The sequence below is a fragment of the Podarcis pityusensis genome, assembly GCF_964106645.2.
Source record: "Podarcis pityusensis genome assembly, chromosome: 2".
NCBI lineage: Eukaryota > Metazoa > Chordata > Lepidosauria > Squamata > Lacertidae > Podarcis > Podarcis pityusensis.
In genome coordinates, this window is record NC_138029.1 from 84,146,643 (window position 1) to 84,165,855 (window position 19,213).

At 40.8% G+C, this 19,213-nt stretch overlaps 1 protein-coding gene and 1 long non-coding RNA gene across 4 annotated transcripts in view; one reads left to right on the forward strand and one right to left on the reverse strand.

The window, feature by feature from the left end:
- Positions 1-5,291, forward strand: part of LOC308472199 — a 32,965-nt gene extending 27,674 nt beyond the window's left edge. The window contains exon 3 of the long non-coding RNA XR_013983338.1: positions 5,002-5,291. This is a non-coding gene — a long non-coding RNA (uncharacterized lncRNA). The remainder of the gene's footprint in view (positions 1-5,001) is intronic.
- Positions 1-19,213, reverse strand: part of IL17RD (interleukin 17 receptor D) — a 58,437-nt gene that overhangs the window by 23,912 nt on the left and 15,312 nt on the right. Inside the window, exon 1 of one of the 3 annotated variants that reach the window (XM_080996777.1) lies at positions 10,027-10,198. The exons of the other annotated variants lie outside the window; for them this stretch is intronic. Coding sequence (XP_080852903.1) covers positions 10,027-10,038 — 12 coding nt within the window. The 5' untranslated portion in view covers positions 10,039-10,198. Of the gene's footprint in view, positions 1-10,026; positions 10,199-19,213 lie in introns of those variants that run through there. 3 annotated transcript variants of the gene reach the window in all.

Here is a 19,213-nt window from a genome sequence, read left to right on the forward strand (position 1 = left end):
AAAGGATCAAAACAGATACTGTTTAGTGCTTTCAGAGTGCACCTTGTAATCTGGCTACCCTGTCTAGTTGCCTTTTCATTTGCTTATCTTATCTTTAGGTTTGAGCATATCAAGTTTAAAAAGGTTTCCTGAAACAGGAAGGAGGCAAAATTACCTCCCAGTAGTCTCTTCTGTTGTCGCTAAATTATGCCTTGTTAGAAGCAGATGAAAACCTTTTCAGTCATTTACTACTAAACAAGAACACAGGCCAGCCACAAAAAGGGTGGGGGAAATGTTTTTACTATAGTGGGTTTGTTGTTGGCCTATGGTAAACTCATCCACTTTACGTTACGAGTGCTTGCCACAGAGAACATAGGCCATAGCGGTCAGGACTGAATTAGTTGCTGTGTGAAAGCACCATACAATCTGCATCAATCCTCTGATGATAATTCCAGGGCCTAGTTAGTAGGAAAACACACTGCTGAAAAAGGAGAAAGAACAAGGTGAGCTATACTGCAACACTGAATACTATTTGGTGTCAAGAGCAATGCCCATTCTCACAATCCCCTCTATACATGACAATGCAGCATTGAGTCAACATGTGCAGCTTATCAAAGATCCTCTTTGTCAGCCTCCTCAGGTTAAAGTATTCTGCATTCATAACTGCCTCAGCGCATGGCTCCTGTGGGGGTCTGGCCCTGCCAGGCAGCAACGTGAAGAAGTGATTTTGCTTCAGGAGGCACCCTGAGGAGAATTATCGGTCTCTGAATGGTGCAGCAAGGCTTCTTTAATGTGTTGGGCTGAGCAGTGTGTGAGTGTGTGTGTGTTTTAAAACCACAACAGCTATACACCAAGCTAAGCAGAGTCAGAAGAACTGACCTTTCAAAATGTGCTACCACCATACTTAGGTAGCACGGTGCTATCCATTTCACTTCTGTTGGTTTATGTACTGTTTTTCTGCCTTTAACTTCCTGCCCCAGGCGATTCAGAACTTTAAAATACCGAAGAATGACAAAAGAGAACATTTAAACACCAAGTGCGCAAAATAGAGCAGGTAGTAATTAAAATAAATCAAAAGCCTAGCAGAAAAGCTTGTGCATACACCAAAGACTGAAAGCACCTGGCTTCCTGCAAATAGTCCTGGGAAGTGTAGTTTGCCCCACAGAGCTACAATTTTCAGAAATCTTAACAGTTCCCAGGGTTGTTTGGGAGCAGTCATGTTTTTCGTTAGGTCCTAGCCCTAAAAAGCAGCTTATCAAAATTAAATGTTTTGAAAATATTTATTGGTTACAGTTATATCCCACAATCTCTACAAGAAGTTCAAGCTGGTGTCTATGGTCCTCCCCTTTCTGATTTTATGCTCGCAAAAACCCTGAGGGTTGGTTAGGCTGAGAGACAGTGACTGGCCCCAAATCATGAATGACTATTAAGGGCTGAGTTTGTTTACACTATGTTTTCAATCTGGATATGAATGCCTCTTTATACTACTTTAATGGCTAGTGTTTTGCAATATACTGAGAACTTTATAAATGCTATACCATTTGTCCCAACTCTTTTCTGAATGACTTCAACTAATTTAGTTAGCTATTATTCCCAATTTGTAAGTACAGAATTCTATCTCAACCCTTTTCATAACTTTGTTGAGTTGATGGAAGAAAGGTGGAAGATAAACGAAAGAAAATAAATACATTTTCAAAAGTATTCAAACATGAAAGCATAAGTGAAGTATTGTTGTGAGTCATTCAAACAGGACCTGCTGCCAGAAGTCCTAAGAACAACAATTGCAATTTATTTGCAAATGAGGCCCACTTGAAATGTTGCTATTTTAGTTATTATTTTTTTGGTATTCAGGATGAAAGTGCCAGGTATATACTATTTGGCCCCAAGCCTCTGCAACACAGCCAGAGGCCTAACTAATGAATAAGGACCTTAAATTGGCCAATGGCTAAACTAATAAGTGCCTATATGTTATGGTCATTTCTTTATAAGCTTTGAACTTGAAAGCATACTACTTTGTTCCCCAAGCATATGAGTTTAATAAAACACCTACAGACACATGGGCTTGAAATTCAAACTACCACGCAGCTACACTATTTAATTAGCTCGCAATTAAGACTTGTTTCAGGTATATCTTACTTTAACTATAAATGTAAATGTATTGCCTCGGGACTGCACAGCCTGTCAATTAGCCACTAACATTAGTTGAACTTATGGGCAGCTTTTAATTTGTTCCGATTATTGCTGAAAAGCAAGTCTCTCTTGCCTGGGGCTTTTGCTATAAAAATCCTTTGGTCTACACACCAGAACTGAGAGGTAACACACACACAAAAATGAATTGACCCCAAGTTTCATTGAGTGGGAAACAATCCTCTGAGTTTTAGGAGTATGCTAGCTTAACAGAAGTTGAAATACTAACTACAAAAGCTTGCAAACAACAATGCAGTTGACAGTCTATAACGTAGAATGATAAATGATAGTGTTATGTAAACAGTGTGAAGAAATTACTTGTAAAGGCTAATAAATGGATATAATCAGTAACTGGTACACAGAAAGAGGTCAATTTCATGAAGGCCAATCCATGCAGATTCAAAGCGCAAACGATTGAAATCAGGCAGCAGAACCTATGGTACAAATTGTACCTTACTGTGAAGCCACAAAGAGCTGTATAATTTTGCCAAAGATCAAATTCAACAAGAAAAAAACCATCAAGAGAGTGTACCTTTCTGTAACACAGCTAAATTGACTCTGTCCATTTTTATGGGGCACAAAACAATAGGGTTTTTTGTATTAAATGAATACATTGTTGCTTTTTAAATTGTTTTGTTTTATATTGTGTACTTTTTCCTGGAAGTCTCCTTGATCTTTTTCAAACAAGTCATCTGAGAAATATTAAGAGCAATAATAATATTAACCAGGTCTTATATCTCATCAGTATATGCATGTATGGTTGTAAACTAGCCATAGTTCACTGAACCATAAATTCGTAAACATTCAGCTCCTCCATGATAATATGACAGCAACAATCACAGATAACAATGGCTCTCAAAGTGAATCTTTCACAGTGGGATCAGGTGTTAAACAGGGTTGTGTTATTGCCCCAACTCTATTCATTATTTTCATTACCATGGTCCTACACTTTGTCAAAGGGAAACTCCCCACCGGAGTAGAAATCATATATCAAACAGATGGAAAGCTCTTCAATCTGAGCAGGCTGAAAGCAAAGAGTAAGGTTACCTTAACTTCCGTCATAGAGCTTCAGTATGCTGATGACAACGTAGTGTGTGCACACTCAGAGGATGACCTCCAAACCATCCTAAATATCTTTGCAGAAGCTTACGAAAAGCTTGGCCTAACACTCAACATCCAAAAAACCAAAGTGCTGCACCAACAAGTACAAAATAACCCCTCTGCAGCGCCACAAATCCAACTCAATGGTGTAATGTTGGAAAATGTTGATCACTTCTCCTACCTAGGCAGTTATCTTTCCACAAGGGCCAACATTGATGCCGAAATCCAGCATCGCCTGAGCTCTGCGAGTGCAGCTTTCTCCCGATTGACGTGCAGAGTCTTTGAGGACCAGGACATTCGCATGGAAACCATAATGCTTGTTTACAAAGCGATTGTACTACCAACCTTACTATATGCTTGTGAAACATGGACCACTTATAAACGCCATCTCCAACTCCTCGAAATATTCCATCAACGGTGTCTCCAAAAATTTTTACACATCACTTGGGAAGTCAGGTGAACTAATATCAGTTTACTGGAAGAAGCCAAGATCATCAGTGTTGAAGCAATGATTCTTCAACATCAACTTCGTTGGACTGGTCATGTTGTGTGGATGCCTGATGATCGTCTTCCAAAACAACTACTCTATTCTGAACTTAAAAATGGAAAGGGTAATGTTGGTCAACAAAAGAGGTTTAAAGACTGTCTCAAGGCAAATCTAAAAAAATGTAGACAACTGGGAAACACTGGCCTGTGAGCGCTCCAGTTGGAGAACAGCCTTTACCAAAGGTATCCTGGGGCTTTGAAGACATTCGAACTCAGGACGCAATGGGGAAACGTGCTAAGAGGAAGGCACTCTTGGCAAATCCACACCGTGATCAACTCCCGCCCGGAAACCAATGTCCCCACTGTGGAAGGACGTGTGGATCCAGAATTGGCCTCCACAGTCACTTATGGACTCATTGTTAAAACAGTGTTTATGGAAGACAGTCTTACTCGGCTACGAGTGATCGCCAGAGAAGGAGGAGGAGGAGGAGGAGGAACATTTATTTCCAATGGACATGACTTGTAACCCACGATTAATTATAAGTGTCCAAAGTAAAAAATAATGGTTTTGCATTCCTTGCCAAATAAGAGCTTCTGGAATCAGAGATCTAAAGCAAAGTTCCCATTAAATTTAAGAGGTGCTGGATCAGCATTAATAATTTATCTAGACTTGCTAACCCCTAAGCCAGTGAATCATGCACAAAACCAAGTTTCAGTCACCTGAGAAAGGCAAAGATCCTTAAGCATAAACCATTTCAGGGCCCACAACAGGAAATCCCTGACTTTGTTCACTGAACTTACTCTCTAGAGCAGCTACTGACTCAGAAACAAAGTGAAGAAACATGGGAAAGGAGTTAAGTTGGCTAGAGCCTAAGGAATTATTCACATTCCAGCTTCTTGATTTGAACGCCAAATGAAATTATACAGCATTTTTTCAATAAAAGGTGTTGCTTATGGCTTCTCATATTCTTTCATTTCAGGAGGGAATTTATCTATAGCAGCTTAATTCAGGTCCCCTTTCTAACCAATATGATAATTCCTACCTTTATCAATCAGGAAAAAGAACTGATTAGTTTATGTGATCAATGTTTTCCTAAGGCCCAATATCAGAAAATGTCTCTGTTATTTTGTACTTTCAGATTTGCCACAAATAGTATCCCATGTTTCTAAAGGAGCCCAAAGCTGCAGTTCTACACTTCAGATGTTATACTTCCCATAATGTGTATGTGTGTGTGATTTCTTTTTCAGATTAGAGCAACAATGAAAGAACAATAGTCCAACAACAAACAACCATCCAAAGAAAACTCAACAAGAGATTGAGATTTATCACAATGAAGCGTATTTTGACTATGCAAGATGGATCTCAAGTTACATCAAACAGACTCTTCAAAAAGAAAAGGTGTAAACTCTAGACCCATTCCAATATTACAAATCCATCCCATGTAAAGTCACAAAAATTAAATAATGTGGAGAGACAGGCACAAAGACATGCCATCAGTTTTAACATCCTTATTAAACACATAGATCTGTGCCTGCACTAATTACACTGGGCAACATTTTTTTACTTTTTGAATGTTGTCTAGATTTCTACAACTGATTTAGGGTATTTTTGCACTGCTGAATCAGGAAATGGCATCCGTTTCTCTCCATCAGGTCCGGTTTTTGTGCTATGTTGATTTGGAAAAAATCAGATCTTGTGACAAAATCAATTACATTTTTGTGGCATTATCAGCTGATTTTTGTTAACACATATCATCCTAAATATGTTTTTAAGAGAAAAAAATGTTTTTCCAACAACATATATTGATTACCTGATAGAAACATTGATTACTGTAAACTGAATGGTGGGCATTGATAAAGGTAAGTACACGTAAATTGCATGTTGCTTCACCGTTTTTCAAACTTCAGGGCTTGAACTTCCGTTTCTTGGAACTCCTGGAATGCTCAGCGGCAGGGAGGTCTCTCTTCAGAGTCCAACAGTAGTCAGCCATCATGACTGCGTCCCAGCGACCCTGATACCTGGTCTCCATCTCTTTCATGTCCTGATGGAATCTCTCCCCCTGCTCGTCACTCATTGAACCCAGGTTCTCAGGAAACCGGTCCATATGTGAAAATAGGTAGTGCATCTTGACGCTCATGTTGCAGCCCAGGTTTCTGAAAGCAGTCAGCATGTTGTTGACAAGTTCTGCGTAGTTTCTGGCCTTATTGTTGCCAAGAAAGTTCTTCACTACCAGAACAAATGCCTTCCACGCTTCCAGTTCCACTTCGTTCATTGAGTTTCCGAACTCTGGATCTCTGATGAGCTGACGGATCTGAGGACCGTCAAAGATGCCAGCTTTCAACTTCTCCATGGTCAATCCTGGAAAAGCCTGGCACAAGTAAGTGAAGCAGTCACCATCCTTGTCCAGAGCCTTGGTGAACTGCTTGATTAAACCGAGCTTGATGTGCAGTGGTGGGAAGAGTATTCTGTCTCTGTCCACCAGAGGGTCGTTAATGACGTTCCTTTTTCTGCAAGGCACCAATTCCTCCCGCACAGGCCAGTCCTTCTTCATGTAATACTGAGCACGGTCCCTACTATCCCACATGCACAGAAAACATGGGTACTTGGTGAAGCCAGACTGTTGTCCCAACAAAAAGTTCACCATCTTCAGGTCAACACAAATAAACCACTTATGCTGATCATAATTTTCTCCAGCACATACTTCACCACTTCATAGTTCTCCTTCAGTGTACTCAAGTGAGCCAGGGGTTTTGATCCCCCAACTTTATGCTTTGCCACACCAATTTATGGAAGATTTCGAGGTTTTATGACTTCAAACTGATCCCTTTTCGACATAATCGCCCAGAACTATCGGACCTGAATACTTCTTGTCATTAAAATAATCATTTCCAATCAAAACAATTATTCGATGTGGCATTTTACCCGCACCAACTTCTAAAATGCTCCACACAAGCGTACATGTGAACAAAAATGTAAAAAAACGACATGTGGCCATAACTAAAAAACTTGACCTGATTGAGCAAAACCAATGTGATTTTTGGAGTCAGTGCATCAGTTTCGTCCTAAATCAGCTGAAAAAACGCAGACAACAAATTTGTTGTTGACCTGTTTTATAGATTGGGTCTTGGAGGTAGGAAATCACTACCCCGCAAAGCATAGCCTGTGCACCAGACCAAGACAGCAATCACAATTTATCCTTCATATGTTGTTAATTAGCATGCATATGTTCCTAATTTCATGCTCCCACAAGGCAAACTGAAGGAAACAATTGGTTTTGAGTTTGAACACAAAGAAAGAAATAATCAATATTACTTGCAAGCGCTATTTAATAAACTGAAGGCTTTATTATTCAAATTGTCAAACTCTATGAAGATAGCTCAGGTTGCTGAAATATTTGATAGAAATGTTTATATAAATTAATGTTAAATGCTGTATTTTGGCTAGAGTAGTGCCTTGAAAAAAGGAATGCCAGACTAACCTCCTAACACACACACACATACCGGTATATACTTCAACTAAGTTGTAGCCACTTTCTTCCTCTCAGTGTATCGCCACCCTCACTTTACTCAAACTTCTGCCATTGTTTTAAACTATCACTTTTCCTGTTGTAGCTTCTACCCCACCCTGACTTCATGTAAAACTGGGATTGTGATGTGGCACTACAATGTGGCCTGCATGCAATGACATTCTTACATTTTTATTATATGGAAAGATATTGAAGTTTTATCTGTGATACTCTATTAAATCAGAAGTAATCAATCACTTAATGTTGCAACTATCAAATAAAGGACATGCATGTGCACGAAACAAGTTTTACCCACTCTTCTGCAGCAGGCCTATGATAGTCGCTGTGCAATACACACATTTTCTGGTCACACAGACTTTTAAAGATTATTTTTAAATTATTAAATAAAGGCTATTATCCACACACACACAAAGAGAAAAATGCCTGTAATTATCGATTTAGTGTATATATATGAACAAGGTGAGAATGTAGTGCTTGAGCCCTGAAGTGATAGTATGGGATGCACCACTTCCAACTGCAAGTCAGGGGTGATGGTGGCTTATTTTAATGTGCCCTACAAGTAGAAAGTAGAATACTTTAGAATACAAGTAGAATACTTTGGCCACCTCATGAGAAGAGAAGACTCCCTGGAAAAGACCCTGATGCTGGGAAAGATGGAGGGCACAAGAAGAAGGGGACGACAGAGGATGAGATGGTTGGACAGTGTTCTCGAAGCTACAAACATGAGTCTGTCCAAACTGCGGGAGGCAGTGGAAGACAGGAGTGTCTGGCGTGCTCTGGTCCATGGGGTCACAAAGAGTCGGACACGACTAAACGACTAAACAACAAAACAACACAAGTAGAAAGCTGGCATGGACATCAGAGAGCAGGTTCACAATACTACTACTTTCCAAGTGAAGAGGGGGCATTCAAAAATGACATCTCAAAATGCAAGTAATGGAAAAGAGGTGCACATTTGCACAGTATAATTAACTCAATATTTAAGAAACAAAGGAATCTGTTTTTTTGCAAATGAAAATTGTGCAAATTGTAGATTCTGTAAGAATGGAACACCTGGATCATGAAAAAGAATACCTCCTTTGATACCACATTCTACTTCAGTCTTCCTCCAAATAGCTCAGGCAGTTTATTGAATCCAAAGTTTTTTTGCCCCGCTCATTAAAAGTCTCCTTTTCTGCGAATGGCATGGAAACTTTGAATTCAATCCAGACTATATGGGTTTTCTGCCATTTTATCCTCACAACAATCACTTCATGGATCCAATGAAGCAGACCCAACTTCATGAAAGCTTATGCCATAATAAATTATTTTAAGTCTTAAAGGAACCACAGGGCTGATTTTCCCCCCTGTGAGGCAGAGCAGACTGAGAAGTGGTTGACACAAGGTTGCTTCATAGCTGTGTAAGGTTTTGACATCTGCTACTCAAACAGCATCTTAGAAAGCAGAGAGACCACCTTGCCAACAAAGGTCCATATAGTTAAAGCTATGGTTTTCCCAGTAGTGATGTATGGAAGTGAGAGATGGACCATAAAGAAGGCTGATCGCCAAAGAATGGATGCTTTTGAATTATGGTGCTGGAGGAGACTCTTAAGAGTTCCATGGACTGCAAGAAAATCAAACCTATCCATTCTGAAGGAAATCAGCCCTGAGTGCTCACTAGAAGGGCAGATCATGAAGCTGAGGCTCCAATACTTTGGCCACCTCATGAGAACAGAAGACTCCCTGGAAAAGACCCTGATGTTGGGAAAGATTGAGGGCACAAGAAGGGGATGACAGAGGAAGAGATGGTTGGACAGTGTTCTCCAAGCTACCAACAAGAGTTTGACCAAACTGCGGGAGGCAGTGGAAGACAGGAGTGCCTGGTGTGCTCTGGTCCATGGGGTCACGAAGAGTTGGACACGACTAAACAACTAAACAACAACAACACTCAAACAGCACCCAGTACTACAGTACACTAACTCATGAGAGCTGAAGTCACAATTACTACTCAGTACAGCATCCTTCGCCAACCTGGTAGCCTCTGCACGCTTTAGAGTTTGAAAAGAGCCACCATCAGCCCCAGGCACCACAGGTTGGGCAAGGCTGCAATACAGACAATACATCTCACCTCTTCCTCCTAACCACAAAGCATACTGTGTCAAAAACCAGCTATTTCAGTTTCTTCTGAATTTAAGAAAAAAATAGGGATAAATATTACAGGTGTTAGGGCATTACCCTTGAACAATTTGTCCTTTTTTGCTAATACACTATTTTGTCTGTTATATCTATTAGTTTCTTCCTTTGGAATGGAAAAAACCCTTTGTTCTCATGTTAACACAGTTAATGTTTTGACTTCCTGAGAGCACAATAAAACCTTCCAGGGAGTAATCTTCCTGGCGACCTGATCTAGTCACTAGATACTTCCTTTTCTTTCACAATGCCAGACTACACATTTGAGTCCTCCTTCCAAATTCTCTTGGAGATTACAGGGATTTCTCCTGCCTGCCCCCTCCTCTCCAATCACAAGAACTCAGAGCAATGAGCTTAATAGTTAAAGCAGGTAAATAAAAAACATTTATTTATCTATGTAAAATAATTTATATTAGCTTTCACAGAAGTCACAATGTAGTTCAATAAAACTTTCAGAGTAGAATAAATGCAGCAGTCAGGATAAACTCCACACACTGGTATTAATCACCAACAAAGGTCCAGGAGAAAAAGTAAACTTTTAAGCAAGTGCCAAGAACCAAGAGCACTAGGGATTTACCTTATATCTCATATATCTAATAGGGGAGCTTTTAGAAGTAACAGGACAGAAAATCCTCCTGGCTGTCACAAGTTGGAATCAAGCAGAAGAACTTCACTGGAAGATCTGAGTGAGCAGGTAGATAGATGATAAAACGTGTTAATAACCAGTGTGGTTGGCCACCTAGACCTCCAGCATCAATAGTGGATCAAGGCATACCTCACACTGTGCACCTTTTCTTTTGGGTGGTGACAACCCCATTAAAACCACCTAATTCCAAGAGACAGGAGCCACCCACCCACCGACAAGGAAACTGTCTTATCAAGACTTTGCCTCTGCTTACTGGACAGCACCCAGTCAACTATTAAGGACTTGCAGAGCCACACTTGATTTAGATGTAAGAGAGGAATAAAGTTGGGCTCCAAACCTCTTGATCGGGGCAGGCAACTTAAGTCCCGGAAGCCGGATGTGGCCCAATCGCCTTCTCAATCCAGCCAGCGGACAGTCCAGGAATCAGCGTGTTTTTACATGACTAGAATGTGCTTTTATTTAAAATGAATCTCTGGGTTATTTGCGGGGCATAGGAATTCGTTCATCCCCCCCCCCCAAAAAAAATATAGTCCGGCCCACCACATGGTCTGAGGGATGGTGGACCGGCCCACGGCTGAAAAAGGTTGCTGACCCCTGCTCTTGATGACTGCCCCTGACAGTTTTGTACCTATGTTGAACACCACTGGAGACAAGATAGAGCCTTGCAGCATCCTACAGCATAACTGCCAGGGAGCTGAAGTATTTACTCTCTAGACCTGGCCCTGCAGGTAAGAGCAGAACCACTGCAAAACACTGTGTCCAACTTTCAACCCATTCCATTGTGAGACTAAAGGCAGGTGGCACGTCAGCAGCAGTCCCAAACATTTTCTTTGTCCCAACACCAAATGTATGTCATCAAAGCCCAACCCCCATGAGCAAGGGGTATTTCAGCAAGGGAAATAGAAAATTTGAGTATCATTGCAACACCCTACCCTTCAGTCCCCTGCTTTTTATTTTAAGGGCCTTCTCCTTTGTCAGCATGGTTATAAGGAGGAGATCAGAAGCATTTGCTTTCATTTTCAGGTAACTGGCCATGGTTAGTGATCCTGGGTTGTTTTTAATACACTGTTGTTAACACTAACCACAGTTCCTGGGGCTTGATCCTAACAGCAAGCAGCTGCTAGTTGAAAAAGGAGATGCGTATTCTCTTTATAACTGCACCAAAAGGAGGAAAGAGGAAGACTCCTATACACAGAACTATTGTTAAGTGCTAACAGAGCAGCTGAATTAGGCAACAGAAATGTTTTCAAATAATTTGGCAGGATCATTAGGCAAAATTGTGACTGAGAAGATTAAGTTTATAACTGAATGCCAAATAATTCTTTTCTCTAAACACATTGCATCTTTTGTCTTTTAGTCCCTTTCCTTCCAACTTCCAACTTTTTTTAAAAAAAAGTATAAGCATAATCAAGCCCATTGATTTTATTTCAGCAGGGGAATGCTTCACGCATTAAACTCAACAAATTTAAAAATGATAAACTCTGGCTGGATTGTGCCTTACGTATGTAATGCACGTACAATGTCTGGCAATGAAATAATTACACAAGTTATACGTATCCACGGGGGCTGTGAGTACATGTTCCTCAAGCAACAGCCTACCATGACACATAGCAAGGCTTTTTTCAGGGGTAACTCACTGAAACTCAGTTCCAGCACCTCTCAGATGGGTGCTTTTGCTATTCTAAGAGAAAGAGGGAGGCGTTCATGGTGAGTTCCGGAACCTCGTTTTCTAGAAAAATAGCACTGCTACATAGCATACCATTTTGGAAATGGAGAGCACTTTCAAAAGCAGTCCATGAGACGACTGCTGCTCAAACTTACAAATCCTAGAGGTCAAGCCTTGTATCTGCCCAAGGTAGCTCTTTGGATCCCAACCTATATATTTTAGGTAACAGGAAAATATTTGTTTTGCTTCTTTTCAGTGGCCTCTTCCTGTGCAAAAGGTACTGTTTTCCAAGGAGATAAACCAGGCTTCCTCAACCTTGGCCCTCCAGATGTTTTTGGCCTACAACTCCCATGATCCCTAGCTAGCAGGACCAGTGGTCAGGGATGATGGGAACTTTAGTCTCAAAACATCTGGAGGGCCGAGATTGAGGAAGCCGAGATAAACTGATGCACTACACTACGAAAAATGTCCATTTTCAGTTTAAATGCAGTGTTAGACTTATCAAAACGTACACAAAAGGAGGTGGAAAGTTCATGCAACTGGATCTAGGTCTGCTCATTGTGTGTAAACATTTCAAATTTTTGAACATACCTCTTGGTGTAAGTTGTCAGAGCCACTCTTTATCGAGCTATGCATAGAAAAAGGTATATTGTAAAGGTTTTTGGAATCCTAACCCAGGCAGACTGCATCAGAATAAAAGAGCAGCAATTACTCCTACTGTGCTTCAGCTAGTTAGCAGGTGTTGGTTTCCAAAAAAGAACGGAACGCTAAAACCCTGCTGATACAAAGAGACAGGTGTGGCCCATTTAGATTCCTCTGTGATTTAAGACCAAACAGAGCATATAGTGAGATATTGGGTGTCTAAGGAAAGAAATATGGGAAAGGACCAAATATGAACTATGAAAAGTCTCATTTTTGTAGAGAAATAGATGTGTGCGTATTTTTTAAGAGATCCCTGGTAAAAGTTATGTTTTACACTCATATTGCTAAAATATGGGACAGGACTGTTCCCGTGATAACTGGATGATATACTCTATCAAAGCAAAAAGGCAAAGTGTGTTTCCAATCCCATTGTTCCACCTTTTATGGAAACCTAGGGACAGTTCTTGCACTTCTTGAATGGTATTGTTGCTTGCCCTAATAACAATTCAGTATGCCCCATGCACATGGCTGCTGTATTTGAAACACAGCCAGAACTGCTTAGAGAAGTGATAAACATGCTACTAAAGCAATTGATGAACTGACCTAGCAGTTGTGTGACAGCATGAATGAGTCTCCAACATGCTGTAGCAAGCAGGGCTTGAATTCCTTGATAAATGCATGTTGAGGAATTCAATATTTATTTTATTTAATCTGCACTGTAAAATAAGCAAAACAAAGTTTTTTAAAAACTGCACTTTCAGTATTTAAGGTTTTTTAAACCTCCTTGTTGCTTATTGCTGAGCCTCTTGTGCTAGATTAAATGCAAACATCTTTGTAGCAGGGTAACTGGGGAAGCAAAGGCTCATAATTAGCCAGTCATTAACAGCCCTATCTTAATCACACTGTTGGCAGGTTCTGCCTCACAGTGGCTTATCTAAGGACAGCATGATTTTAAAAAGCACAAGGTACCACCTGCAACAGAAGGTTAAGCCCAAGGGTCACCAAAGCGGTGCCCATGTAGCAAATTCTACTGTAGCCAATACACAGCTTAATGCAAGCCCAGCTGCAGCACAGAGGGTAATTTCAGGGGGACACAGCTACAGAGGGATCGCTCTCCGGTTATGACCTCCCTGGCAGCAAAAATGCTCCTTGCCAGTCCACACTTAAAGCTTCCTTCAAGCCTAATTTCAGCAGGCAGGGGTGGGGGAAACAAGACCCTGGGGGAAAAACAAAAGCCTAACTGACTGCATGGGGGAAGCCGGTGTGTATGCATGTATTTGTGGTTGCCATGCATGTTGTGGTGTCTGTGTGTGTGTGTGTTCATGATAGCTTCTCCAGTTTGCAAGAGTGCCCATGGACCCAAAAAGAGTGGCAATAGCTTAGCCTACACAGCATGTGCCCTCTGAAGTCTTCCATTAAGCTTGGAAATTAGCAGAGCTCCGCTTGCCAAAATGACAACACTATACTTGTTTTTTCAAGCCTTTTGCAAGTAGAGACATTCTGAACAGGCTTGGACTGCCACATTTTTATTGTTATGCAAGTCGCTTACTAGGAGACATCCAAGCTGATATGTCACTTTCAACAAAAGCAAGCAAAGTGATGGTAGAAGTCTTCTGAGCGTATATCCAGCTAACATGCATACCATAAAAGCTGTACTGTCTTGATAGCAGGAGTATAGTTTGTGGGGGGGGAGGGGGGGGAAGAGCAGGAAAAAACCAGGACTTGCATGATTGAAATCAGAAATGAAATGAGAGGCTCTTTTCTACACTATCCCAAGAAAAACAAGGTTTACTATTTTGTACCAGTGGTAATTTAGATATAAGGTGTAGAAACATCTCCACTGTTCCAAGCAAGTTGTTAACAATGCAACCTATGCAAGGCTCATCAACCTCAGTGTAGTTACTCCCAAGTAAGAGTGTAAAGGAATGCAGCTCAAAACGTTTTTCTCCTAGCAGTCTTTGCAGAGAAATGATAAATAATTTCAATATTGACAGTTCCGCTTACTATCCACTTAGGTATAAACATAGGTTAGAGGAGCACAGGAAGTGTGGCATGCAGCCTCCGTCTCTAAAACCTTAGCAAGCACCTGGAGATGGGCCAACAGATGGTTTCAATAGATTCCTCAGGAATGGGAGAAAATGAAGTATGCACATTTCAGGAGCGGGAGGGAGGCGCTGAATGCAAATTCCATCATTAGTTTTCTTAATACTTATACCATACTAAGAAGTTGGAAGAGAGATTTCAGGGGAAGGAATGCAAAGGATCAAAAAGAAACACACACTGCAACTGTGTGCTTTGTGTCTTCAAATTTACATATATATATATATATATATATATATATATATATATATCCTGTCCCACCGCTGCAGAAATATCCCCACTGGCTAGAAACAAAAGTCTCCTTTTCATGCAAGGAAAACTGGGAAGTACAGGAATATCTGAAGGTGAAAAGACAAACTTCCAGTCAATTCCCTCTGTATTCCTAACTCACTCGTCCCCCAGAATATAAGAACAAAGGAAATTATTCCAAGGATCACAAGATTCTGCAGTGGAAATTTTAACCTGGACATCTGAACTGATCATTTAAGAGGAAAGAGGAAGCACTGAAATTTTAAAAGACCTAATTTAAGTAAAGCTGTTTTGAGCACCACCATTCGAGATGCAACAGACAGTCATGCCCAATACAAATACACTCTATGTACTCCACTGATGTAATGAAATCCGCTGTGTGTATGTCTGTCTGTCGTCTGTCTGTCTCTCTCTCTCTCTCTCTCTCTCTCTCTCTCTCTCTCTCTCTCTCCCAATGTACCACAGAGTGGACAGTTGTCACAGTTAGCTACGTAGATGCAAAAAACCCTTCCCTATATTCAATAGCATAAACTAGGAATAATCCACCTAGCCAAGACTGGGTTGAAACACAAGTCTTAAAACACGGAACTTCCATTCAGACCTTTCCCAACTGATCTCCCTATCTTCCTTTTCCTTCCAGTGATGACCGCTTGTGTGCCTAACCTATTGGACTGGAAGTCTGACAACAGAGCTTGTGTCAAATTTATGTACCCCATCAAGACATTAGGAAGTTGCCTTCTACCACATCAGGATACTTGTTCACCAAGCCTATTTCTGCTTACTCTGACTAGCAATGGCTCTCCAGAGTTTTAGGCAGAGGTCTTTCCCACCACCAGTTACCTACTCTTTTTAACCTGAAATCTTCTCCGTGTAGAGCATGTGCTCTCTAACTCTACTGCAGCACTTCTACCCACCCACTCCCTGCCCATATCTGCATGAGAAAAAGAATAGAAAATGAATTTCATAGTTCTAACAAAGAAGCTTTAGTAATTCACTTATCTGTATGATAAGGAGTTAAACTGGGAGTCAGCAAGTAAAAGCAACTGTAGTTTGCTATGCACACACAGATGAAAACTTGTTTTTCTCCAAGCATTTCTAAGTTATGTCGGTTTTTTCTGCTGTATGATTGTAGCTGCCTCTAAATTGTATATGATGACGGTTTGGTATTATTGTTTTATGTTATTTTAACAGGCTCATTATATACCACCCTGGTATCCAAAAGGATGAGAGCCAGACTAAAAATATTTTAATACACACCAACTTGTAAGATTGTCTTCTACCACCCAAATTTGGGACTGTCTGGCCAAATGCTATGTTCCACATCAGAGTCTCTCTTCCAATCCCCACTACCACTTGAAAATAAGTGGCATGTCCATTTACGGAATGCCCATTCCAGGAAAGCTCACCAATTGTGTCATTATTTAGGTACCCATTGGGGACATTTTAATTAGGCTTTATTTGCTCCAGTATACTTTTATGCTGAACTGTTATGCTGCCTTTTTCAATTCTGCTTGTTGAGTTTGTGTGTTTACTTTTTAATTGTGCACAACACTCTGATGGGGATCCTGAACATACTAATGAAATGCATCTCGTATATATTGGCTTATGTAAGACAATCATGCATTGTAAACTAGGGGGACAGCTCTCTTTCTTCTGAAGCAACTATGGCAGTTAAAACCTATAGGGAAAATCCCTATCAGTAGATGCCAAACTAGGACACCAGGCCTGATGAATTCTGTATTTAAAGATATTCTGATTGTGGTACTTAAGTTTGCTTTCCTTGAACAAAGGGCAGCTTTGGGACAAGGAAGGTGTGGAATTAAGAGTGGCAAAATAGCACTTGGAGGGTTAAAACTACCCTCCACCCAGTGCCTCTGCCTCAGTCTGAATCAGCCTCCACCAAGTTGCCTTCAACATCAATTTTCAAAGTGTCCTTGTTCAAAGGACCACCCAGTCACAAGAGGGAGTATCAATTAGCAGGCTTGGAAGAACTTCAGGTTCTGCAGGAGAGCAAAAAGCTGGCTGCACCATGTGACGGCACTTTTTCCTTTGGCGCCGTTGGGCCCGCCCTCACTTAAATATAGTGCACCCACCTCACGGAACACCAATTCCACGAATGCTTACAAACTACCCCAGATTATCTTGTGAGGGACTTGTGTGAGTGAAAACTTAACAATTTGGAGTCTCACGGCAGGATTTGATCAAATAAACAAAGATTTTATTAAACAAAGGAAATTTGTGACACAAAGTGGGTAAAACATAAGATACTTCAGATTATAATATTATTTCACTTCAGTTCTTTCTCAGTTGTTGTACAGCTGTTGCTGCTTAATACTTTGGTTCTTAAACAAGGTGGTACTTCCTGTCAGTTACACACCCCTTAGACCAGTCGTCAGGGATGATGGGAATTGTAGTCCCAAAACATCTGGAGGGCTGAGTTTACCTATGCCTGCCTTAGACAAACCTACTCCTGAGGTTCTCCAAGTAACAGACCCAAGGGATCACCACACCCCTCTGAACTGGTTTCGGAGTCTTCTCTTTTTGTAGAAAAATCTCTCCACTCCTGACTGGAATGAGACCTAAGTAGACTGTATTCTCACATCTTCTACTTCTCCCCGCTCAGCCTCAGCCTCCCAGTTAATTCCTGGCCTATTACTCTTACAGGACACCACACACCGTCCTTCACACTAAGCTCAGAGACTCCTTTCTCTAGCTTGTGATATATTCCTCAGAGTGGATGTTTCTACCCAGAACCAACTCTCTCTCCTCTCATTCCCTCTCTCCCAACCAAAAAAACCTCCCTCTCAAAATCCTCTCCTTTTCAACTCCCCCTCCTGGACCCTGTTCGTTAACCGTTTGCTGGCAGGGGAAAAGAAAACACTTGGTGACCCAACCTGCCCAGCAAAACAAACTTTTCCGTCACACACCACTGAACAGGAAAGCCCCACATGGCAGCATTTTGAATATTTTAAAACAAAACAAATCTATCCTCAAAGTATCTCTCCCCCCCCCCCCCACTTCTGGGTAGTCATATCAACATCCAAAAGAGTTCTTGCCCCATGACAATAGGGAAGGTCCCAATCCCACTGTCCTCTCAAAACCGTAATGTCAGGTCAAACAACAGAATCAACTATTTTTGTAATTCCCAATTACTGGCCAAGATCAAGAAGGCAAAACATTTTCTGTATTCATCTCAGTTAAGGCCAGCTCATTTGGACACAAAAGCACATGTGTCCATTCCAGGTGGGGCACAGGCTCTCCTTGGTCTCAGGAAGACACTTTTCCTGGCCCTACTACTCAAGATTGCTTTAACTGGAGATGCCACAGAATGGCCCCAGGACCTTTTGCCTGCAAAGGCTACGGCACCTTATTAAACCTGACTTGTGTTTCCAAGTTCTGCATTGTGACTGCATTTAGTTTCCACACAAATGGCTGTCATTCACACAGATTTTGCACTGGTGGAGTGAGTGAGGGGTGGAAGCAGTCTGCAGTCAAAACAAGTACACAGCAATGGCTACACAGGAGCAACTCCTCAAGCTTCTCCATTGAGGAAGTAGCTGATTACAAAAGCAGTCCTTTAAAACTACGAGTGCTTTGGCTATGGTTCACAAGCTTATCTTCTTGCTAACCTCCTGGGAATGCCCAATTGTTTATCTGGAAATACATACTATTCTCTCTGCCAATGGGGGAAAAACATATTTCTAGCGCTCAGTACTGCAGACAGAACACACATAATATGTACAGAAATATTCGCTTCTGTTAAAAGCACAGAGGGGGGAAGAAAACACCCTAATGTTGTTTGAAAAGTGATAACATGCATTTAATCAACTAAAATGCCTTCATTACACACTATTCAGTGACTTTGCTGAAATTAGACACTTTTGCCCTAGACCATAAAAGATTGTAGTGATTTGAAATGGAAATATTTCCTGTCCACTCACTGCCAGGTTTGTTCCCAGAGTGATATAACAGATGACATCCAGTACAATAAATTCTTTTATTAACCATACGTTTGAGACTGCTTTAGGGATTTAGAGTGTTCAGTTTCATGCTGAAAAAATGTAATGTTATCCATAGACTGTCAATGTGTGCAACAAAAACAGAGGCACAGGTTTCTCTACTTTGATCAATGGGGAAAGAGAATAAGAGAGATGTCTTAAACAGACCCACAACTTGAATTCAAAAAATTAAATTCAAAAGCCCTTGATATTATTTGAGCCATTTGGCAATAATAAAAGTTCCATGTAACTAGATTAGAACAAATTTGGGCAGAAGGTGAGTTTCAGTCTACAGCAGAAAATTTAAGAGCATCAAGACTGTTTTCTTTTTAAAACAAATCAAAGTTGTTATTCTTGTCAATTACCCTCCTGGTTTCCTTTTACCAGAAATACATTGTCATACTCACTAAAATTAGGAATTTTGCAAATAATTAATTTATATTTAATTACGATCTGTACATAA